This window comes from Pantherophis guttatus, chromosome 18, assembly GCF_059756535.1.
Source record: "Pantherophis guttatus breed Tessera chromosome 18, ASM5975653v1, whole genome shotgun sequence".
Taxonomy (NCBI): Eukaryota; Metazoa; Chordata; class Lepidosauria; order Squamata; family Colubridae; genus Pantherophis; species Pantherophis guttatus.
In genome coordinates, this window is record NC_142080.1 from 1306327 (window position 1) to 1329599 (window position 23273).

Sequence of the window (23273 nt, forward strand, 5' to 3'; positions counted from 1 at the left end):
AATATTTTCATTTTTAAAGCCTCCCAGGGTTGTTACGGAGCTGGGCAGTCTTGACTTTGAGACCATCAATCAATCAAAAAAGAAGAAAAATCCTGCCCTCAGACCGTAACAGGAAGGAAAACAGCCGAAGGTTTTCTAATATTATTCTACTAGCTCAAATATTGCAGATGAAAACAGAGCATGGGGGTTCGTTTCCTAAGCCATTTATTATCCCATTGAAAAATAAACTCCCATTTATTTGAAAAGTTTCTCTGCTGCCCTGTTAAAAGGAAACCCATCTTGCAATCAAAATGGTTCTGATTGGATTCAGGCACTTTTCTTAAAATTATTTTGTCAGAGTAAAGGAGCCTCTGTTTCCCTCCCACGTCGTTGATTCGCTCATCCGTGCTTTGAAACTATCTAGGATGAGACATACAATCAGGGTTTGATGCCAGGCGTTGTTAAAATCTTTGGAGCCTGGCCAGACCGTCTTTCTGGAAAGATTTTGCAAACATTTACAGCTATTCCTCGACTTAAACGACCACAATGGAGTCTCCCCGTTATGGCCGAAAGTCGTGATGGAGCGGGAGTTTGGACCTGGGTCCTAAATACCTATTGGGGACGGTTGATTGCAACTTTGAACGGCTGTTAAGCGACCGTCGTAAATCAAGGACTTTTATCATATTTTATTTATATATTAAATTATTGTATTCTATTCCAATTTCATTTTAAACTATTTTATCCAATTCCATTTTAAATTGTTTTTATCAGATCAACAACAACAACAATAATAATAGAATAGACCAGGCCAGTACAAAACAAGAGATTTATTTTTGAGCCTAGGACACAGCATAAGGGCAAACCGAAGCGTATTTCCTGGTTGAAACCAGGTGGTTTTCGTGTTGTTTTTCACAATTTGGTTAAGGGTTAGTTTCTCCTGGATGTTGTCAGCTCGGGTGGTTAGGCCTGGGACAACGTGTGCCGCTTCTAAGCAGAATGGACTGGCTTTGGATGGGGAAGCAGGCGGGTGAGGGTGCAGCGGGCACCATTGAAGCTTTCCCTGGGCCAAAACGCGCCATCAGTGCTTGGGAAGAGCCAGCTGAGTCTGCCCTGTTCAGAACTTCTTCCCCGTCGGCTTCATTTTCTTGATGTAATACTCGTTGCAGCCGTTGGTCAACCCGGCAAAGAGGGACAGGTAGCCTTCGAAGCTGATTTTGCCGTCCCGGCATTCCTCCAGATTCTTCATGATCCGGTCGATAGCCATGGGGTCCTTCTGGTTCTAGATTTGGGTTTGAAAAAAAGGAGAAGGAGGAGAAGAGGAGATGGTCACGACGGAGAAGGAGGAAGACAAGAGGACGGGGAGATGATCGTGATGGAGAAGGGGGATGAGATGGTTATATAGTTATGGGGAAGGAAGAGGAGACGGTGAAGAGTTTGAAGAGATGATCATGATGAAGGAGAAGGAGATGAGATGTAAGATGAGATGATCAGGATGAAGGTGATGAGGTTGAAGAGATGGCCATGATTTAGAAGGAAATGAGGATGAGGTGTTGGTGAAGAAAGAAGATGGGATGATTATGATGGAGGAGGAGATGAGATTGAGGAGATGGTCGCGAGAAGGAGATGAGATGATCATGATAGAAAAGGAGGATTGAATGGTTATGAAGAAGATGAGGTTGAGATGAGCATGGTGGTGGAGAAGAGAAGATGACGATCACGATAGAGGAGATGATGAGGATATGTGAGGATCAAGATCGGAGGAGGAGATGTTGAGATGACCACGAAGGGGAAGAGATGACGATCATGGTGGAGATTGATGAGAAGGACAAGATAAGATGATCAGGATGGAGAACACAATGAGAAGGAAGATTAAAAGTTTATCACAATACAAGAAAGGATGAGAAAGAGAAGAGAAGGAGATGATTATGATGGAGAAGACGATGAGAAGGACGAAGATTATCACAACGATGGTGAAAACAACAAGGAGAGAGTTATAATGGAGGACAAGAAGGAGAGAAAGGAGAAGAAAGGGGTGTCCATTTCACAGGGGCGATTCTCTCCCAGAGACGATTCTTTGGAGGACCCCACCCCACCCCACCCCTTCTCTTCACTCACCTCCATGTACCCCGGGACCTCTTTTTCCATCAGCACCCGGAGGTCCTCCTTGGTTAGGTAGTTCTTGTCGCCAGCAAATTTGTGGAAGGTGAACATGACGGTCTCCATGGCGTGCTCCAGCTGGGAGGGCATCTTGGCAGGTATCTCAAGGAGGCAGACCGAGTCTAAGGAAGGAAAGAAAGAAAAAGAAAGAAAGGAGAGAGAAAAAAGAAAGAAGAGAGTTAAGAAAGAAAGAGGCAAGAAAAAAAAGAAAAGAGGCAAGAAAGAAAGGCAAGAAAAGAAAGAGAAAGGGAATGAAAAAGAAATGAGGCAAGAAAGAAAGAAAAAGGAGAGAGAAAGAAAGAAGAGAGGCAAAGAAAAAGAGGGAAAGGAAAGAAAGGAAAGAAAAAAAAGATAGGCAAGAAAGAAAAAAAAGAGAAGAAAAAAGGAAAGAGGGAAAGAAAAAAGGAAAGTGAGAGAAGAAAGGGAAAGAAAAGAAAAGAGGAAAAGAAAGAAGTGAGGGAAAAAAGGGAAAGAAAGAAAAGAAAGAGAGGCAAAGAAAGAAAAAGAGGAAAAAAAGGAAAGAAAAAGAAACAAAAAGAAAAGAAAAAGTGAGTTATTCCTCCCATTCATCAAATCCCAGAAGGGCTGGAGAAGCTTGCCCATCAATGACCCAAACCACGTTGGGAATTTTAGAACAATAGTGTTCAACTTAACAACCATTTGGGGTTTAGCCACCATTGGAAGTTGCAACGGCAATGGGAAAAAGTAACTTACAACCAGTACTCACAACCGGCAATTTGGCAAACGGCATGTATTTGCAACCGGTTGTAGCATTCCAGGGATTGCACGATCCCATTTGTGACCTTCCCAGCAGGCTTCCAATAATCAATAACGGGGGGAAAAGGGTTTCGTTTAACACCCATGTGATGCACTGAACTGCAGTGACCTGCTGTTAACTACTGTGATTAAAATAAAGGCCATAAAATCAGGCTCATTTCACGCTTTGCTCAGCCACGTAAATTCAGATCCCAAACATGGCCGTAAATCGAGGATTACCTTTACGGATCCTTGGCTCAGATCCTTATCTGGAGCAAAAATGATCGACCGGCATGACATCATTAAAAAAAAAAAAATTCATATATTTCAACTGCCAGAGAGTGGGGTTATCGCGCAAACTGTCTGAAGAAATGCGGGTCACAAATTTTGCCATTAAAACCCTCTTTTGTATCATCTAAATCTGTTCGAATCAATCACCGGAAGATTTCAAGGAGACACTGGACAGCCACCTGTCAGAAATGGTTCAGAACCTCCTGCTCGAGCAGGGGGTTGGGCTAGATGACCTCCGAGGTCCCTTCCAGACAGGAGAAAGTCCAACCTTTACGCTACACAAGTCTCATTCTGACCCTGCCCGGTGTGATAAAGGCCATCTGCTGTAGCTCACACAAACACACACCCCACAATCGGATGACTAATTGCAAACACACGTCTCTCGTCCCCTCGGGAGGCTGATCCACGCGGAAAGGAATGAGCAGAGTACAAGCCTTGGTTGAAGATTACCTCGGCGGATCTTTCTCGCGGTGACTCACCGCTTGCAAGTAATGCTCCTAAGAATTTAGGACTCGCCTTTCTGCTTTAAGGAAAGGCCCGGTGGAACCCCACGCCTTGCCTGCTATCACCATTGCAAAGCGGAATTCGGGGCCTTCGCGCCTAATACTGGGGGGAAATAGAATGGGAAAAGGAGGTTTTATTTAGAAAGGAAGAAAGAAAAAGAAAAGGAGGAAGGGAGGAAGAAAGGAAATAAAAAAGGAAGGAATGGAAAGAAATGGAAATGAAAGAAGGAAGGAAAAGGTAGGAAGAAAAAGGAAAGAAAGGAAAGAGGAGGAAGGAAGAAAAGAAGGAAGAAGGAAGGAAGAAAGAAAAAAGGAAAGGAAGGAAAGGAGGAAGGAAGGAAGAAAAAGGACAGAAAGAAGGAAAAGAGAAGGAAGGAAGAAAAAAGAAGGAAGAGAAAAAAAGGAAGGAAGGAAAGGAGGAAGGAAAAAGAAAAAGGAAGAAAAAAGGAAAGAACAGAAAGAAGGAAAAGAGAAGGAAGGAAAAGAAGGGGAAAAAAGGAAGGAAAGAAAAAAGAAAAATCCAGAGATTTCTGCCTTGGGGCCAATTAGAAATTGAATGTGGTCAATTTTGGGGAAAAAATACTTCGACCTCCCACAGCAAGGCGAAATTAAACTGGGCGCCTTGGTTAGAGGTGAATTTCATTGCCATATGGCTTTATTTTTATTTGCAAAGACCGGATGCTTTTCTCTGTCTCTCCATTGAATGTTTCTTAGAAAGGTTGATTATTTTGAACGTTGTGATACACTGTGACCCTGAATGCTTTGCACTGTATCCGCTTGATTTGGCCTTCGACACATTGTTGTTTTGCAGGTTGTTAAAACCGCCCCCTCCCCCTCCAGTGTTTGCAAAACCACAGCCAGGCGGGGGTTGCACCGGAGAGCTTTTAGGGGGTCAAATCCCATCACTTCGGCTTTAAACCGGGGTGGAAACTTTTTCGCTCAAGACTTTCGCTATCCCAGGGCAGCAAACGGGACCCAGTTTAGTCCCGCAGTCGGAAACAATCTCCTTGCAAAACCAGATCGTCTCCGAACAGAATTGCGGTGCCCAGTTTCTCCCCTTGCAAGAACTGCATTTTTCCTCCATCCACCCACTCCTGCAAAATTTCTCCAGCTTCTTGCTGCACAGAAAGCTGCAGAATCACCCTGAGATTAAAATTGTGTTGTTGTTTTTTTGTGTGTGTTTTGCAGCCTGGCACCCTCACACCGAGGGGACGCAACGGAGCTTCGCCGCAGTGACCCAACGGCTGATTTACTCCCGGTTGTTCCTTCCAGAGGGGCGTTCCTAGAAGCTGGCTTTGAAAGGGTGCAGAGGTAGAAGTCCCCTCCTCGTCGGTTGCAATGAGTAAGCAAAGCATTAGTGATTTGGGCATTATGCCCACCGTCCCCGCCTTTGCTGCAATCCCAGCAGTATTTTCCTGCCAGCCGTGCATGGGTGTGTCCCTGACTCCGTTAGTATTTTTCAGCCCTCGGAACTGCAGTTGAACTCAAGTCTTTTGAGCCGAAAGGAGGGAAAAAATAAGAATAGTATATACAGCTCACAAAGAAATCCATTTCACAACGGAGATATAAAAAAGCAGAAGAAATCCGTTGGCTTTTTTTTTCTTTCTTCTTTTTTTTAGTTCCCCTCCTGTACATTTCTCGCTGCGGAACGTGGTTGGCCCTAACCTTGCTCTCTTAGGGACTAGCAGTTTGGTTCTTTGAAATCTCTCCTCGTAAACGAACTTGGGGGATCATCCTTCCCTTGGTTTTGGAGATCCCTCTGGCTAAAGATCTTTTGATTAAACGAGGCCCACGTTAAAGCAGCTAAGCGGCAATCTTGACATCAGAAAAAAACAAATGTTTTCTGTGAAAAAAAATTAGCTACATATTGGTCGATATTTAAATAAGCTGGATATTGGTCGATATTTAAATAAGCTGGATATTGGTCAATATTTAAATAAGCAGGATATTGGTGAATATTTAAATAAGCTGGATATTGGTCGATATTTAAATTTGGAGGGAGCGTACATGCAATACATTCTTGTACGCTCCCTTCCTAAATTTAAATTCGTCTCTGGCCTAGTTCTATCTAAGAAACCTAACAGCCAGACTCTCCTGTTGGTTAAAACTGAGTTTTTTTTCCCTCCTCTTTTTATATCCCAGCAAATACTTCCATGCCCTTTTTCCAAAGCACAGCAGATCACTCTCTCCTGTCTCAGGTTGCTGCCTTAGGTGGTAGAGTGCTCTTAAAAACGTAGGCTCTCTCTCTCTCTCTAGCTCAGAGGTAGTAAACCTGTTGGTTTGGAAAGTCGCCTAAGTTAGCATTGCATCTTGCTGGGCCTAGGTAAGGTTTTACAGATTACAGATGAACCGAGTTGGAAGGGAACCTTGTAGGTCATCTAGTCCAACCCGCCATCCAAGCAATAGACCTTACACCCGTGATGGTGAATCTATGGCACGCGTGGCCACAGGTGGCACGCGGAGCCATATAGGTGGGCACACGAGCTCAGCTCCGGCACACATGTGCGTGCCAGCCAACTAATTTTCGAGCCTTTTGGGCCCACCGGAAGTCGGGAAACAGGCTGTTTCCGGCCTCCGGAGGGCCTCTGAGGGGATGGGGAAGACTGTTTTCGCCCTCCCCAGGTTCCTAGAAAAGCCTCTGGAGCCTGGGGAGGACGAAAAATGGACCTACCGGGCCCATCATGCCATCGTGTGCCAAAATCGGGGGGGGGCCTGCGGGATGCATAAATTATGGATGTAGGTGCGTGCGCGACCCCCCCGCTCTCCCCGTTGGGAGTTGGGGGGTTTTCTGGAACGCTGACACACTGTCTTTGCTTGTTTTTTAAGCTCCTGAAAATTCACCGGGCCCCTTTTCTCCCGCCACTTTCTCCCCATCTCTTCTCACCCAGGGATTAAAATTACGCCTTGAAACTTTGCAAGAGGGAAAAAAAAAAAAGAGAGAAGGCAAAGAGGCTTAGCTCATTGTTTACATCTGTTGGGCGATGGTTTCTTTCTCCACCTCCTTCATAAACATCCACCCTATGGGATTGTAATGGAGTCTCTCTTTTGGCCACGAGTGATGGTTTTTCCGAGCTTTGGAGGCCTGGGTGTGGCTCTTTCCTACCCAGAAACTCCGAAGTCTGCCTTGCCAGACATGAATTCTAGCCAAGCCCTGGAGATGGAGACAGTGAGATTGCTAAACAGTCAGCAGGGAGGCCTTTGAGCTTTTCCAAGGACATCTTGCAAAGTCCCTCCATGGTGCACACAGAGAGAGAGAGAGACAGAAAGAGAGAGAGAGAGACAGAGACAGAGAGAGAGACAGAGATAGTGAGTGAGAAACAGTTTGTAAGAGAGAAACAGTGAGAGAACGAGAAACAGAGAAAGAAACAAAAAAACAGAGAGAGAAAGAAATGGAGGGAGGGAGGGAAGAAGAAAAACAATAGAGATAAAAAGGAAATATGGATAGATAGATAGATAGATTGATTTGCAAGCCAAGATTCCTATTTATTTACTTACTTACTTATTTACTTACTATTTGGATTTATATGCTGCCCTATCTCCAGAAGGACTCAGGGCAGCTCACAACAATAAAACACACAAAGTCCAATCCTTCCTTTAAAAATACCCAATAAAACTATAAAACCATAAAAATCCTCTCTAAAACCCCTTCAATCCAAGCCAATTTATGCTTATAAATTTATGCTTATAAACATACAAGCTATATGTATGCCCTATTTTTGCAAAAGTGACATGCCAGGGTTCAGGAGGCCGAGCCAGTTTTCCTCTGGGAAACTCACAAGCTGGATGGAGAGAAAGCAACCTTCCCTCTCTTGAGATTTCCCAGAAACTGGGAAGGTAGACTGCTCCCGAAGCTGGGGGCTCCCTTAACCGACGCAGCGTAATCACTTGGCTGGCCCGTGAGTTTCTTTCGGGATCGATTGGCTGAATAGAGGCAGTCAAGCAAACATCGAAGGAAATATTATAAATAAATAAATAGACGTGGAAAGGGATGGATGGGGCGGGCAAGTAAGATCAGTTTTTTTCCCCCCAAGTTTTGAATTATCTCAAGCCAGCGGCCTGCAAAACCGCTGCCGGGTTATTCTCTTTGGGTTGAATTGGGTGCTATTGATCCTAAAAGATTCCAAGATTACTTGTCAGTGATAAGACGCCCAGGTCCCTCCCTTGCTGAATAAACATTCTTAGCTTTTTGACATTTTCCTGCTGGAAGTCATGTATACTAACCAAGCATGCTAAATATTCTCCTTTATTGGCACCAACTGAGCTGTGGTAGTTTTTAGGGACTGTCCCATTTTCAAAGATCGGTTAGATTTGGTGCCCTTCTGACTTCTGCCCCAGGTTGATTGCCCCTCCCCTCCCCAAATCAGCCTTTGAAAGGACCTTAGAGGTCATTCAGTCTAACCCCCATACTAAGAAACTGTCAAAACTTAAAACCAGCATTTTTTTGGGGGGGAATGGCTGTAGAAGGCGGGGTAAAATATAAGTTTATTTTTCTGTTTTCTACTTGTGTCTAGGGTGAGACAATATTAAGCCTACGGTGGGGTTTCCCCTAATGTGGTTAGGGAACTCATGGCCACTAGATGCTGCCATATAATCCATGAACTCGAATGGCTTCCCAAAGAGCAGGGGGTGGAAAGAAAATTCCTACATCGCCTCTGCCAAAGTTGGAGAATTCAGGGGTGCCTCCACGAATAGGTGCAGTCTACCTTACAGCCCCCAAACGGGGTGGGGGTGGGGAAGCCAGCTGCAATACCCCATTTGTGGCCTGTTCCCACACTTGGAACACGGGAGAAGGGCGGTATATAAATCTAACTACACCTAAACCTAAACATGGGGAAAGTAGCATCTTGATCTAGCTGGGCGTGGCATGCCAAAGTGGAACCTCCATACACAGAGGCAGTCTACCTCTAAGAATCCCCAAGGAAAAACCTGGAGATCGGATCGGGCAAGGCGTGGCCACCCCAGATGAAACCTCCATGCACAAAAGCAGTCTACCACTTAAGAACACCTCTCCCCCCCCCCCCAAATGCATACTGCAGGCTGGCTCTGAGAAGCAACCCCAGCTTGCTTTAAGTCTGGATTTTGGGTGGAACCTTCGTACATAGAGGCAGTCTACCTTTTAAGAATCCCCCCCCAACACCCCCCCTGGAGACTGGATCTAGCAAGGCGTGGCAACCCCAAATAGAACCTCCATGCAGAGAGGCAGTCTACCTGCTAGCAACTCCCAAGGAAAGCTGGATCTAGCAAGGCGTGGCAAACCTCCACGCACAGATGCAGTCTACCTTTTGAGAACCCCCCCCCTTCAAAAAAAAACCCTGCAGGCTGGCTCTGACAGCTCGCTTTTAAGTCTGGAATTTGGGGCCTCTCAGCCCCCCCTCCCACCCCCACAGATGGAGGGGGGAGGAAACCACCCTTGCCAAAGAAAATGTGACTTTTCTTTCTGAAGTCTTCCAAGCCCCACCCAAACTGCGTTGTAAAATGGGGAGGGGGGAGGCAGGGCTGGGTGATCCCCAGATGGAGGGAGCCTCTCAGCTGACGATCTGGCCTTAAGCCATCTTATGTAGGTCAGGGCAAGTCAGAGGAGAGAAGGAAACTCCCTGCCCTTCACACGTTCAAACCTAGTTTCGCCCATGAATCTCGGGTTGTGCTGGCATCAATCTGCTGTTTCCTGCTTCTCTCTCCCTCCCTCCCTCCCTCCCTCCCCGAAAAAAGCTTTCCACTTGGCAGTTTTACCAGCCATCTCTGGGGTGAGCCCCCCCCCTTCCTTCCATCAGATCACAGCAGAAACTTCAAAACCAGTCTCTTCCCCCCTCCCCACCGCCCCAGACATCTGGCATCCTTTCCCTTCCCACCCCCCCAAAAAAACCTCGCTAAGAATTTTGAAAAATTGGGGAAGCAGATTTTTTTTAAAAAAACCAGAACCTTAAAATCGTTGCAAGAAAGGAAGAAGTTTTGGAAGAAAAAGCAAAAGTTTTTTTTCAGCCCTCCCCCCCCAAATACCTCTCCTCCACCCCACCCCACCCAAATCCAACTGCCCCCCCCCGCAAAAAAAAAAAGGGCAAGGGAATTTGAAGTCCTTTGCAACTTAAAAAAAATTGGAGCGACCCCAATTCCAGAGGAGAAAATTCACGCTTCTGCAATCCATAACGGGAGCCTCCGAAGCGCAGGGCGAAAACTTGGCGCTTTTGTGACCCCCTGAGGACTAGCACCTTGTCTACTGCACGCCACCTTTGCAGCTCAGGCAGAGCGCTCCCTCCCCAAATCTTTCCCCGGAGGGGGCGAAAAACTTAAAAAAAAAACTTTTTAAAGAGGCGAGGTGCCCAAGTTTCCGACCTTAACGCCTTTGCTAGTAAAAACAGCCGTCTCTGCAGGATTTCGCCTCGGGCTGTTGGCCCATGCATGGCGGGGTGGGGCGATGGAGGGGAGAGCATTCCGGCCTTGCCCAGTACAGGGTGGCACTCATCCCCCCCTCTCGCCTTTCCCTCCCCCCAAAAAGAAAAGCGCCTCTCCAAAAAATGGAGAGACCACCCCAAATCCGTTGCCAGCGTTGGGCACAAAGCGGACCACCAACGGTGTTTCATCAGGACAACCGGGCACACGTACGCAGTGCCTACCGCCCCCCACCCTCCGGGGCCACACCCTGAGCCAGAAATGCGGCTTTTCCGAGCCCCAGCCCAGCTCCCCACTTCTCCCCCCAAAACCAGCCCAAAGTTCCTGCAAAAAGACGCAGAGATGATGGGGACCCCCTCTCTCCATTTCCCTTCCCTCTCCTCCCCACGGAGGGGGGAGGGGAAACACCCACCCCGCCCTGCCTTTTCAGGACCCAGAGGGGCGCAGTCAATTCTTTTTTGGGGGGGTAGGGGGCTCCCCGGGATAGCCCTGCGCCCCGCTTTTACGCGCGCCTCTGGCTTTTACGCGCGGCCCGTTACGCGCGGCGGAGAGAGAGAAAGACTCACCCGGGGAGAGAGAGAGAGAGCAGCCTGGAGCGACGGCTGGCAGAGGCAGAAGTGAGGCTGGCCGGCCACCGCCTCCGCAACTCTCGCTGGGCTGGGCTAGGGCTGGGCCGGGCCGGGGGCGGAGAAGCTGGACTCGCATCTGCAGACGCGCGGGAGAAACCCGATGTCTTGGAGATGCGCCAGAGAGAGCCGTGTCTAACTGGGCGTCGGTCGGACCCTTTCAAGAGACGCTCTTTCCTGGCCCAAGGGGCTTGGGTGGGCTGCCGAGTCTAAGTGACAAATGATTAAAACTAATTCCTAATTTTAATTTTTTAATTTAATTTTAATTTTTTTAAAAAAAATGAATGTAGATGTTGTAAAAATCTTCTCCAATGGGAATCCCTTCTGAGCGGGCCCTGGAACAGCTGAGCCTCTGCCCCAAACTTGGTGCTGAAGGATGGAGGGAGGGAGGGAGCCCAGGGTCATCTTGCCGCCAGCCCTGCGAGGTGGGCCCTGAAACAGGTGCTGGGCTGTATATATGAGGGGTTAATCGCCTCTTCTCCAAATGCCTTGAGAATGAGAGCCGTCTTTTATATACCTTGGATCTTGGTTTATCTTGCTTTGTTACAAGAACGTAAGTGTGACTCCAGATGCAAGTCCAGTTTAAATCAATCTCCCAACCTTGGCAGTTTTTAAGACGGGCGGACATTCCCCAGTCTGAAGGATTCTGGGAGTTGAAGTCCGCACAGCTTCAAGTTTGCTCAGGTTGCGAAACACCGATTGAAAACATGACTATGTTAGTCGGTTGTCATGATTGTTCATCAATATCCCAGATACGGCGAAGCAACACAAAACACCCAGTTTTGCTTCCTCAAATGATCTTTTGAGTTTTCTCTCCTTCCCCTTTTCTGTCCTCCGCTCCGCTCCCTCTTCGACCCCCTGGCAAACAACCAGGCCGCGAATGTTGGTAGAATCTGGGTTTCTTCTTAGGAAACAACAACCGGGTTTAAATCCTAAAACTTAAAAGGCTCCAAAGCAGACAGAGAGAGTGCTCTTAAACTGGGGTGCTTGAGAGAAAATTGAGGCCTCCTCAAGGCAAGACTTATTTATATAGGTAATCCTTGACCTACGACCACAATTGAGCCCAAAATCTCCGTTGCTACGCGAGACAGTCGTTAAGTGAATTTTGCCCCATTTTACGGCCTGCCTTGTCACTGTTGCTAAGTGAATCACTGCCATTGTTAAGTTGGTCACATGGTTAAGTCAGTCTGGCTTCCATTGACTTGGCTTGTTGGAAGGTCGCAAAAGGGGGGGTCACATGGGCACTGCGGTTGTCATAAATATGAGTCTGAATTTTGATCACGTGCTGCAGTGGTCATAAGTGTGAAAAACCGTCATCAGTCACATTTTCAGTGCCATTGTAACTTTGAATGGTCACTAAATGAACTCTTGTAAATTGAGGACCACCTGTATCTACATCTACATATCGGTATCTGGTTTTATGTTATGAGGATATATATATCAGATAGATAAATAGATAGATGATAGACAGATAAACAGATAGATGATAGATACATCTATCTGATATAGATAGATAGATAGATAGATAGATAGATAGATAGATAGATAGATAGATAGATAGATAGATAGATAGATAGATAGATGATGGATAGATAGATAGATAGATAGATAGATGATATAAATAGAGATAGCGATAACGATAGATAGAGATAGATGATACAGATAGATGATAGATATAGATGTAGATAGATGATAGATGATATAGATAGAGATAGATGATAGATGATGATAGATAGAAATAGAGATAGATAGAGCTAGATGAGATAGATAGAGATAGCGATAACGATAGATAGAGATAGAGATAGATGATAGAGCTAGATAGATGATAGATATAGATGTAGATAGATGATAGATGATGATATAGAAATAAAGATAGATAGAGCTAGATGAGATAGATAGAGATAGATGATAGATGGTAGAGATAGATAGATAGAGATAGAGATAGATGATAGAGATAGATGATCGATGATCCGATGATAGATATAGATAGATAGATATAGATGATACAGATACAGATAGATAGATAGATAGATATGATAGAGAGATGATAGATGATATAGATTGATACAGAGATAGAGAAATACAGTAGATAGATAGATAGATAGATAGATAGATAGATAGATAGATAGATAGATATTTACAGACATTTCTAAAATTCTGTTTTCCCTTTGTCATTATGGGATACTGAGTGTAGATCAATGAGAAAAAAAAATTGCATTTCAACAACTGTAGAATCAGGCGGCAGCATAACAGAATTTACCAAAGCGCCTAAGGGGCTCTGAATAGTTTCTGAATGCCCTGTATATGTTTATTAATGTGTGTGTATAAATTGGAATTGACATAAAGGGAAAAGAGAGGAGTGGTGGTGGTGGGGATCAAACAAATCTCCTCAGCCCAACCAAGAGCTACAATTATCCTGCATTCTTTGGGTTTTTTTCCCCCCTAACTTTTCCTGCCCTGCCCACCTGTTTTTCCTCCTCCGCATTCCTGAATTCCATCCGCTAGATGCAAACTCACGTGTTATTCTGGGCGGCTTCATCCCTATTGTTGCTTGCAAACACACAACACACCCCCTGCTCAGACATTTAAGGGAGGGTGGCGGGGGGAGGCATTTTTACAGGGTGCAGGGTCAGGAAATTATGCAGTCTCGGTAGGAAAAAAAAATCAACAACAGCTTGCCTTCAGAACAAGAAGCGGCAGAACGGATGGAAACTATTCAAGGAGAGAAGCAATTTGGAATTGAAGAGAAATTTCCTAACAAGGAGGACAATTAACCAGTGGAACCGCTTGCCACCAGAAGTTGTGGATGCTCAATCACTGGAGGTTTTTTAGGAAGAGACTGGCCACAGATTGCTGACCGTTGGACCTCCAAGGTCCCTTCCAATTCAATTCTATTGAGCAAAACGCTCCTAGTAACTTTGGAGAAAAATCCATCATCCTATCTTTCTGTTTTCTGGCTCCTGATCTCTTGCCAAGGTGATCCCCACTTCTTAATATTACAATCAGCCCGAAAGCGTTTTTCCTTTTCCGTTTTATAGGACGTTGGTTGGTTTAATTTGCCGCCCCGAGTCAAATAAATCGGATAATAAAAGAAAACCACTTTGATTCGCTTAACAAACATTGGCAAGAAAGGTCACCCAACGGGGCAAAACTCATTGAAGAAGCGTCTCGTTTAGCAACGGATATGTCGGCCTCAAATTGTGGTTGTAAGTCGAGGAGTACCTGTTGAGACCACCTCAGGAGAACAAAGAGAGGAAGGGAAAAAAAAAAAAGAGGAAAAACTTGCTTGGGCTTGTTTGGCAGGCTTTTCAAGAGATCTTGTAGCTGCCTAGTTATCGCAGTTCACAAAACTTTTCAGGAACGGCACTTGAAAAATGGCCAATATTCAAATTTTTCACCTTGCAAACCCCCGATGCTCGCAATCAACTAAGATGGATAAAAAATTGATTTATTTACCTGGATCGTTGAGCGCTTGTATTTTTTACAGTACTTTATTTTGCATTGTCTATACAGGTCCGTTCTCGACTTTAAATGGCAGCAATTGAAGCCGACATTTCGGTTGCTAAGCAAGATGGTCGTTAAGTGAGTTTTTGCCCCATTTTACGACCTGGCTTGCCACAGTCGTCGAGTGAAATCGCTGCAGTCGTTAAGTGAGTCACACGGTCGTTTAAGTGAATCCGGCTTCCCTGTTGACTTGGCATGTCAGAAGGTCGCAAAAAGGGGATCACGTCACACAGTGGTGAAATCTGAACTGGTTTACTACTGGTTCACTCACAGTGCGCAGCACGCACCAAATGCGAGGTGTGCACGCACAGTGCATGCCAAAAGGAGGCATGTGGTAAGTAGAACAGCGCATGAGAGGGGGAGGGGTGATCAGCTGTAGCGTGCAATCATTTTTTTTTCTTTTAAAAGCATTGCTTTCAAAAGTTAAAAAAAAGCCTCTGACGATCACGCTGCTCAGCTGTGATCGTCAGAGGCTTTTTTAAAATCTTTTAAAAGCATTTTTTTCTACAACCCAAAAAAATGCTTTTAAAAGCCTCTGACGATCAGGCAACTCAGCTGGGATCGTCAGAGGCTTTTAAAAGCATTTTTTTACAACCTCTTCGGCCGATTTAGATTAGCTAGAAAGCAGGAAATCCGACCATTCTAGCTAATATAAATCGCGCCTGACAGCTGATCGTCGGAAATACCAGTTTGCCCGAACCAGAAGCATTTTTTACTAGCAGTTCGGGAGAACCGGTCTGAACCGGTAGCATTTCACCCCTGGATAGGACCACATGGTTTGAGGTCCTGGTGGGTGGGGGGAAGGAAGAGATGCTGAGAGTGCCCCGGTTTTATGCCCTCTCTTGGCTTTTGAATTTGAGCTTGTATTCTGATTGGCTGTCAGACTCCCACGGGGCCATGCAGGGGCAACTCTGTAGGCTGTCCTGAGTCCCAAGCTTGGTTGACTCTTGCTGGGTGATGATGTAATGAAAGGTAGATCTTTGTTATGTAGACTAGACTGGCCCAGGCCTTAATGGCCCATTGACAAAGGGTGTGTGTGAGTTTTTGGCTCCCTTTTAGGGAAAATATTCTGCGCTTTTAATATTTCCTAAAATATTTCATTTTCCTAGGAGAGGGGTGGGTGCTAACTTCCTACATACGGTTGCCAGAGCAGGTGATAATATTTGAGGCACAGCAGTAGAGGAAGACTACAAGAGGAGGGAAGAGGAAAGAAAAACAAAAAACAAAGGCAGACACCCATCTCAAGATTGGGTTTTTTATATGTGTCTGTGTGTGTGTAATCCCAGCGGGTTCTATGACTCAGGGAGAAGTGTGTGATGCAAACAGCTTGACTAATTTGTGCGATGTGCCAAGGTTGAGTTGTGCAATGGAGATTTCGCATCGGCAGCAGGGGCCTTAAACCATGTTGCCTTGGAAGGCAAATATTTGTGGATTTTTCCTCTGCTGGGTGGATCTAGAATCACCTCCCTGCACCTGTCACTCCATGAACCAAATTAGGTGCAGTCTCACCTGGTATAGCCCCCCCTTTTTTTTCTGGGAGGGCTGTACCACTGTGGGAACTCTGAGCCCAAGGGAAGCCCGTCCGAATGCCCTTTGCCCCCCAGAAGGATGAGAAAAATCCAGGAGACAGGAAGAAGCAGTGGGAAAAAGGTTGAATATTTCTTTCCAGCACGAATGGGCCATCGGAAAGGAAGCGAGACCAAAAAATAAATAAATGAAAAATTGCAATCAAAGCTCAGGAATGTGTAGTGGGTAAAAAATGGGACATCATGACATCCGGGAGGGTGGGCCGAGCCTCCTGCAGCCACCGCTACCGTTTCGCCCGAACCGGATAGAACCGGCTGAATACCACCACTGGGGTAGTTGTATAAACACGGGCAAGGGCTTCTCAACCTCGGTGACTCAAAGATGGGTAGACTTCAACTCCCAGGATTCCCCAGCTGGTGTGGAATTCTGGGAGTTGAAGTCCGCCCATCTTCAAGTGGCTGTGGTTGAGAAACAGCTTTAAATAGGTTTCATTTGATTTCAGCTTGTGGCAGGTTGGTGCCGATTAAGAGGAGGAGGGGGAGGAGGAAGAGGAGAGGGAGGAAGAGGAGGCAGGAAGAGGGGAAGGAAGAGGAGGAAGAGTGGGAGGAAGAGGAGGAGGGGAGGGGGAGGGGGAGGAAGAGGAAGAAGGGGAGGAAGGGGAGGGGAGGAGGAGGAAGAGGAAAAGGAGGAAGGAGGAGGAAGAAGAGGACAGGGAGGAAGAGGAGGAGGAGGAGGAGGAAGGAGGAGGGGGAGGGGGAGGAACTACAAAGCACCTGATTTTTGCAAATACCAACTCTTGGTGACACAGCCATTATTCACCGCTCGTGACCAATAGCTGAAACGGAATTCTTGGTACAAAGAATGTTGGAGATCCGGTTATGTATCTGGGTGTGTTTTGCCAGAGTTCAAAATGCATGTTGGAGGACATAAATTATAGATATTTTATATATGGGTACTGCCCTCTAGTGGTTCAACCTGGTACGGCCCATTTAGGAAAGGTGCACATTACATTTTTTAACACCGGTTTTGCAGAGTGTACAGATAAAAAAAAAAAAAAAGACTCAGGGTGGCTCACAATACATTTAAAAAAATAATTATTAAAAAAAAACATTATAAGTCGAGGACTACTTGTACAGTATTTAGAAAAGATTTCCTGCTGGAAAATATGTCTGACTCTCCTTTAGCGTCAACCCAACCAGCGGAGGAGTTTACATCGTGTGAGGTGTCCCTTCAGACAGGGTCAAATAAATCTATACCGTTACCTTGAGGTAAGTTAGATAAAGGTAAGATTTACAAATAGGTAATAAATAAATCAAATAAAATCCAGTCCGGCTAGACGTCTTAAAGGCCTGATCGTCTGTTCGTACCCTGTCCTGCCAGATAGAATGCTACCTGCCGTGTTGCCTGCTCCTTCCCCAAACACAGAGGACTAGCAGCTTTATTTTTAAAACCCAAATTGTTTCGGAGTCGGGGTTCAGATGTCTCGATTCCTTTTCAACCAAGGCTAACTTTCCCAGTCCTGCAAATATGTGACTCCGTGTGATCAACGCAGCTCTCCGCTCCTATGTGCACGGACAAACCAGGAATCTGCTTTTAATTCTCGATTTTATTCAAATTTTAACAAGGGAAACAGAAAGAGTAAAGGATGTTGTACACACCCTTCCCTGATTTTGGAATGCTTTGGATGACAAGGTTTGAAATCGCTCGGATGCCTTCACAGTCTTTTGTGGGGCTCGGGGGCAGATGCCATGTGTTCATGGCAGGCCGTGGCCAAGCCTCCGATGAGGTTCAAGAACTCAGGAAAGTCCAGCTGCCCGTCATTATTCATGTCCAGCTTTTTCATCATACGGTCGACGACGCCCGGATCTTTCTGGCTCTGCAAAGGATCAAAAAAAAGATCATAGGAGACCAGTTTTTTGGAACCTCCCAGAATGAATTTCTTGAGGGATAATGGGTCAAAAATCTCGTCAGACCACGCCTGGAATCCTGCGTTCAGTTTTGGTCACAATTCCAAAAAAGAGGTTGAGACTTTGGAAAAAGTGTAGAGAAGAGCTAACTAGGAGGATGAAAGGCCTGGAGAAACATAGGAAGAACGGTTGCAGGAATTGGATATGGCCAGTCTAGTGAAAAGAAGGACTAGGTGGGACATGAGAGCAGTCTTCCAGTATTTGAGGGGTGCCCTAAAGAAGAGGGGGTCAATTTATTTTCCAAAGGACCTGAAGGCAAGACAGGAAACGATGGATGCTAATCAAGGCGAGAATCAACCTTGAACTAAGGAGAAACTTCCTAACAGTGAAAACAATTAACCTGTGGAACTGCTTGCCACTAGAAGTTGTGGGTGATCCAACACCGTTTTCATCCTCCCCAGGCTCCAAGAAAGCCTCTGATTGAACCTTCCTTCGCCTTGTTCCCATAACAGTGAAAAACATCGAACTAGGCCTCGGTGCCTATCCCGGGGTTGCAATTCTACATCCCCACCACCGGGGGGAGCCCATACCCCACAAAGTAGGATTCCTAAACTGAATCCTTGGGAAAGAAAAGGTTTCCCAAGTATATCGAAGAGAGACATAAACCGTAAAACATACCTTGGTGAAAGAGGCCAGCTCCGTGTCCATGAATGTTTTGAATTCTCTTTTGGAGAGAGTACTGCTCTTTCCGTCCTTCCCAGCATAGCGCTGAAAGACGGCCAGCAGCGACTCGATGCAACGCTCGGTTTCGGTGGGACCCACGGGGTACCTGGACGACTGCGGAAGTGAACAAGTTGCATTTTTTAAAATGTGCCCCTTTCACTTCGGGTTATCGCAACGACGCACGCTTCACTCAAAGAAGCATCTTATTTCCAACAGGAGCCCGAAGGGAGAGGAGAGGCAAGGGCTTGCCTCAAATGATATCAACTAATGTACCGGTGGAATAATTTGCCTCCAGAAGTTGTGGATGCTCCGACTAACTATCGAAGACACGAATTGCCGGCAAATTGTTAATTCTCAGTGGTGCGTTTTGCAAATTTAAAGAATAGGCGGGGAATAAGTGCTATGTTAAACCCATTAGCTGCATTTTGTGAGCCTAGAACAGTATTTTTCAACTTTGGCCTTTGGAAGAGGGGTGGATTTCAACTCCCAGAATTCCCAGAATTCCCCAGTATCTGAGAGATTCTGGGAATTGAAGTCCACCCCTCTCTCCCAATGCCCAAGGTTGAGAAATGCCGGCCTTAGAACATGGATTAATTTCAGAGCTAATGAAGTTTGCCTGCCTGCCCCCTGCCGGAGTTGCTTTTAAATTTTAAGAGGGTCTTTCAAATAAATTGACCCCCAAGTGTGGAAATTCAGGATAGGCCCAGGAGAGGAGAGGCACTCCCATTAATATCCCAACAGCCAATTCAATGAGGGCACTCTGCCCATACCCAGAGGCTGTTCTTTCATTTGCAGATCAAAACTTGCTCGTTTGCCCCCTAGCGGCCTCGGCTGGAACTTGGTTTTTGCTTGCAACGACAAAACTGTCCAACAGGAAAGACGTCAATTCTTGGCTCGAGAAAGAGAGAGGGCTCTGGTTTTTTTTTTTTTTTTTTAAAGATATAACGTATTTGGCAATGTGCGCACACAGACACACAACTTGGCAATTTCGGAGGAGAGCCACTCATCAATTTGGCCCTGCCCTTGCAACATAAACTCCTGGGAACCAAAAGCCGCAGAACAAACTTACATTCTTCTCCAATCTTTCTCCCGGCCCCAGTAACTGCTTAGTTGCATTCACACAACACTTCCTGGTTACTGAATGAACCATCTTTGTGGATTCACCCAAGATGTTTGGTGTTACACTTCGAGTGTACACAGATAGAGGTGCTCCATCACTGGAGATTTTAAAGAACAGATCGAACCATCATTCATCTGACATGAAACAGGGTCTCTTGCTCGAGCAGGGGGTTGGACTAGAAGACCTCCAAGGTCCCTTCCAACTCTGTTATTTTGTTAGCCCATCGGTACCCCACGCACACACAGACAAACTTACAACAAACTCAAATTAGATGAGTAAACGGTAGATAAGCCCCCATCCAGGTTTTAACCTGGTCGAATTCAGCATAGGGTGAATTTCCTTCTTTTTAAAATACTAACAAATAACATCCAGCGTAGTTCACCAATATATTTTGCATACAAGAATGTGTAACTCAAGATTTGGGGTGTGTCTTGGTATAACTCTTCTTGCCTAGTCCTTTGTTCTGTTCTCCTTCTGCACCAGTAAGCGTTTTCTCCTACTACTACTCCTTACAAGCTGACTTTGTGAAAAATCAGCCAAGAAGATTATTTTGAGATCTTTTTTTTTCTATGGCTGATAGTTACCAATCGAACCACTCCCCAAAGTGCAGGAATGGTGATTTTTTTTTTTTTTTTGCAATCCGCACTTAGCAACGATATAACAAGAGACCTGGAGTAGGGTCTCTAGAGGGTCTCTAGGTAGAAATCCTCCCCCCAGGATTGTAGGGGAAGGCAATTAAGCTGTAAGACCCCACCTCTCTCTAATTCCTGCCTGGCCCACAGCTCAAACTAAAGAGCTACTTTTCTCCTTGGCAGTGTTTGTAGGCCTCGAACCCTCGTGCGGCAGACCGAAGTCCAACCGGTTAACAATCTGACTTCTGCCTAAGTCTTCCCCTGTTGAACTTCGCTCCCTTGGAAATTTTTTGCAGAAGGAACCCTGAGCCATTCTGGAATTCGAGAAAGCTTGTCCCCCGGTGCAGCCACACCCTTTCCCGCTAAAACAAAACGGAAAACCACAACCCAAAATGACTTGACCGCCCGCTACACTCTGCTCCTCTGACCTTGCAGGAAAGGCAAAACCAAATTTTCTATCCTTGGGCGAGGGGGATATACATACATATATATTCTGGTGAAAAACTCACATCCTCGGTGGCATGGACACCGACCACGTTTTGAAACACAGAGATGTAGGGAGGGAGGGAGAGAGAGAGAGAGAGAAAAGAATAGATTGAGACAAAAGAAAGAGACAGGGAGAGAAAGAGAGAGAGTCAAAGAGAAAAGGATAGGCAGAGACAAAAGAGATAGAGAGACAGGGACAAATAGAGAGACAGAGAGAGAGAAAGAGAAAGAGAGAGTAAAAGAAAAGGATAGGCAGAGACGAAAGAGAGAGAGTCAAAGAGAAAAGGATAGGCAGAGACAAAAGAGATAGACAGGGACAAATAGAGAGACAGAGAGAGAGAAAGAGAAAGAGAGAGTAAAAGAAAAGGATAGGCAGAGACAAGAGAGAGAGAGTCAAAGAGAAAAGGATAGACAGAGACAAAAGAGAGAGAGAGACAAACAGAGAGTCAAAGAGAAAAGGATAGGCAGAGACGAGAGAGAGAGACAGAGACAGAAAGAGAGAGAGAGTCAAAGAGAAAAGGATAGGCTGAGACAAAAGAGAGACAGAGAAAAAGAGTCAAAGAGAAAAGGATAGACAGACAAAAGAAATAGGGAAACAGAGACAAATAGAGAGAGGGAGAGAGAGAGTCAAAGAGAAAAGGATAGGCAGAGACAAAAGAGAGAGACCGAGACAAATAGAGAGGAAGAGAGAGAGAGTCAAAGAAAAGGATAGGCAGAAGAGAGAGAGACAGAAAGAGAGAGACAGAGAGAGACAAAGAGAGAGAGAGAGACAGAAAGAGAGAGAGACAAAGAGAGAGAGAGAGACAGAAAGAGAGAGAGACAGAGAGACACAGAGAGACAAAGAGAGAGAGAGAGACAGAAAGAGAGAGAGAGAGAGAGAGAGAGAAGGGAGGTGGAGGTGGACGAGAGCCACGCCTTGGTGGCCTTCTCCGCTCTCCAGGCTGCTGGTGGAGGAATCCTAGCACTCCACTTCCCATCATCCCCACCCACTTAGGGGGTCTGTGGAGCAGGGGAACGGGAGTCCCCACCCAGGCTGAAAAGTCTGGAACTGTCCAGAGGGGACGCCAAGAGAAAGATGTCGGATTCGGTGAACTTTTGGGTCATTCCAGCTGTTGCCCATTTCTCCTCCTTCCCACGGTGTCATTTTTTCCCCTTCTCCTCCAGCCAATTTTCCCTAGCTCTGTGTTTTTTTGGGGAGGGCTTCCTTCCCTCTCCCCCCCCCATTGCAAACAGAGAAAGAAACACCCCTCCCTATTTCTGTCTTGGCATACTTCAGAGGAGGCATCCTCCTCCAAGCCAAGGCCTGGGCACGCTTACCATAGCTTTGGTCGGCAACTGGCTGGGCAGAGAGGAAACTTGGCTGTTGCTGGTGAGCTGGTTGGAGACCGGAGTGGTGAAGGGAGGGTTTGGCCCCTCCCCGGTTGAGCCACGCCTGTCTCTTCCCCGCCTGTTCAGGAATTTTGGCTAAACACACACTCAGGCTAACACACAAGCAAAAAAACCCCTACATGCCCCACCTTATTTCATTCACTCAGGAATGTGCTTAAAGGGAAGTTGGATTTCTTTTCCCCGTTAACCCACTCAGGCCCACTCTCTTTTTAAATTTTGCAGAAATCACCAACAAACAGGTGAGAAACCAACTGGTTGAGCTTTCCCAGCAGTTAGGAATCAGCTTCAGAGACTTCCCAGCTGGTTCGGCTGAGAAAAAATAAATCTCCCTTTGTGTATAGCAGGCCGATATTCAACTGGTAGTGATCTGACTTCAGCCTAAGCTTTCAATCTATTTCAATAATGAAAAGAAGGACTAGGGGAGACATGATAGCAGTCCTCCAATATCTCAGGGGCTGCCCCAAAGAAGAGGGAGTCAAGCTATTCTCCAAAGCACCTGAAGGCAGGACAAGAAGCAATCGGTGGAAACTAATCAAGGAGAGAAGCAACTTAGAACTAAGGAGAAATTTCCTGACAGTTAGAATAATTAACCAGTGGAACAACTTGCCACCAGAAGTTGTGAATGCTCCAACACTGGAAGTTTTTAAGAATATTTTTTTGAACCCCGAAATAAGGACTTGGCCTTATTTTTGGGGAGGTCTTATTATTTTGGGGCATGTGGAGCAAGATGGGGGCTCCTCTTGCCATCTTACCTGATTTCCAACTCTGTGTTTAAATATTTTCGGGGAGGGCTTATTTTCCGGGGGGGGGAGGTTTATTTTAGCACATGCGCTCAAAAGCCCGATTGGACTTATTATCAAGGGATGTCTTATTTTCGGGGAAACAGGGTATTATCCAGGTGAAACGCAAAAGAAACTCAGCAGTCTGGATGCTTGGAAGTCCCGTTCCCCCCCTCCCCCGATTTTGAATTTCTCCCAAAATCTGGGAGCCAAATCTTAAGATACATGGAGGAAAAAAAATAATCACCTTGTTGTCTGGTTTTAATCCCCCCCACTTTTTAGAACCGCATCTGCCACTTTCCAAATGTGGGCAAAGGGTTTTGCGATGCTTCCGAGCAAGCAGAAAAACGTGAAGGAAAATAAAAATAACATTGCCCACAACAGAAACGGGAGTTCTGTTTGCAAAGGAAGGATGCAAAAAATGTGGATTTTTTTTTTACAGAGTTGGGCCGAAGCCGACGCAAGTATTTTCAGAATTCGGTTTTTGGATTGAACTGGAAATCAAAC

General features: G+C 45.8%; 3 protein-coding genes across 9 annotated transcripts in view; 1 reads left to right on the top strand and 2 right to left on the bottom strand.

The window, feature by feature from the left end:
- Nucleotides 1–23273, top strand: part of LOC117676286 (uncharacterized) — a 43847-nt gene that overhangs the window by 2306 nt on the left and 18268 nt on the right. For 3 of the 6 annotated variants that reach the window (XM_034435666.3, XM_087881208.1, XM_087881209.1), the window contains exon 2: nucleotides 4875–5028. The gene's annotated coding sequence lies outside the window, so the exon portion shown is untranslated. Of the gene's footprint in view, nucleotides 1–4874; nucleotides 5029–14212; nucleotides 14538–16914; nucleotides 16999–23273 lie in introns of all 6 variants that reach the window. The other 3 variants (XM_060694266.2, XM_060694265.2, XM_034435667.3) reach the window with 3 other exon arrangements.
- S100A10 (S100 calcium binding protein A10) lies at nucleotides 792–10860 on the bottom strand. 2 transcript variants are annotated; one of them, XM_034435672.3, is made up of 3 exons: nucleotides 10640–10860; nucleotides 2095–2258; nucleotides 792–1258 (listed from the first exon to the last, which is right to left on the bottom strand). In XM_034435672.3, exons 1-3 carry the CDS (start codon nucleotides 10776–10778, stop codon nucleotides 1094–1096), a joined length of 468 nt encoding a protein of 155 aa, XP_034291563.2. In that variant the 5' UTR covers nucleotides 10779–10860; the 3' UTR covers nucleotides 792–1093. The 2 variants fall into 2 exon arrangements, with proteins under 2 accessions (XP_034291563.2, XP_087737336.1); XM_087881210.1 differs by lacking the exon at nucleotides 10640–10860 and adding an exon at nucleotides 10017–10068.
- Nucleotides 17319–22143, bottom strand: S100A11 (S100 calcium binding protein A11). The gene is made up of 3 exons (XM_060694291.2): nucleotides 21916–22143; nucleotides 18316–18474; nucleotides 17319–17606 (listed from the first exon to the last, which is right to left on the bottom strand). The coding sequence occupies exons 1-3, from the start codon at nucleotides 21916–21918 to the stop codon at nucleotides 17445–17447; spliced, it is 324 nt and encodes a 107-aa protein (XP_060550274.2). The 5' UTR covers nucleotides 21919–22143; the 3' UTR covers nucleotides 17319–17444.

What these genes read in the sequence shown, in the direction of transcription:
- S100A10 (XM_034435672.3), bottom strand. Translation starts at nt 10,778, where the DNA reads ATGCGAGTCCAGCTTCTCCGCCCCCGGCCCGGCCCAGCCCTAGCCCAG. An exon ending in CTCTCTCTCTCTCTCCCCGG is followed by an intron (nt 2,259 to 10,639) that starts GTGAGTCTTTCT and finishes TTCCTTCCTTAG; the next exon opens with ACTCGGTCTGCCTCCTTGAG. An exon ending in AGGTCCCGGGGTACATGGAG is followed by an intron (nt 1,259 to 2,094) that starts GTGAGTGAAGAG and finishes ACCCAAATCTAG; the next exon opens with AACCAGAAGGACCCCATGGC.
- S100A11 (XM_060694291.2), bottom strand. An exon ending in AGCTGGCCTCTTTCACCAAG is followed by an intron (nt 17,607 to 18,315) that starts GTATGTTTTACG and finishes GATCCTTTGCAG; the next exon opens with AGCCAGAAAGATCCGGGCGT.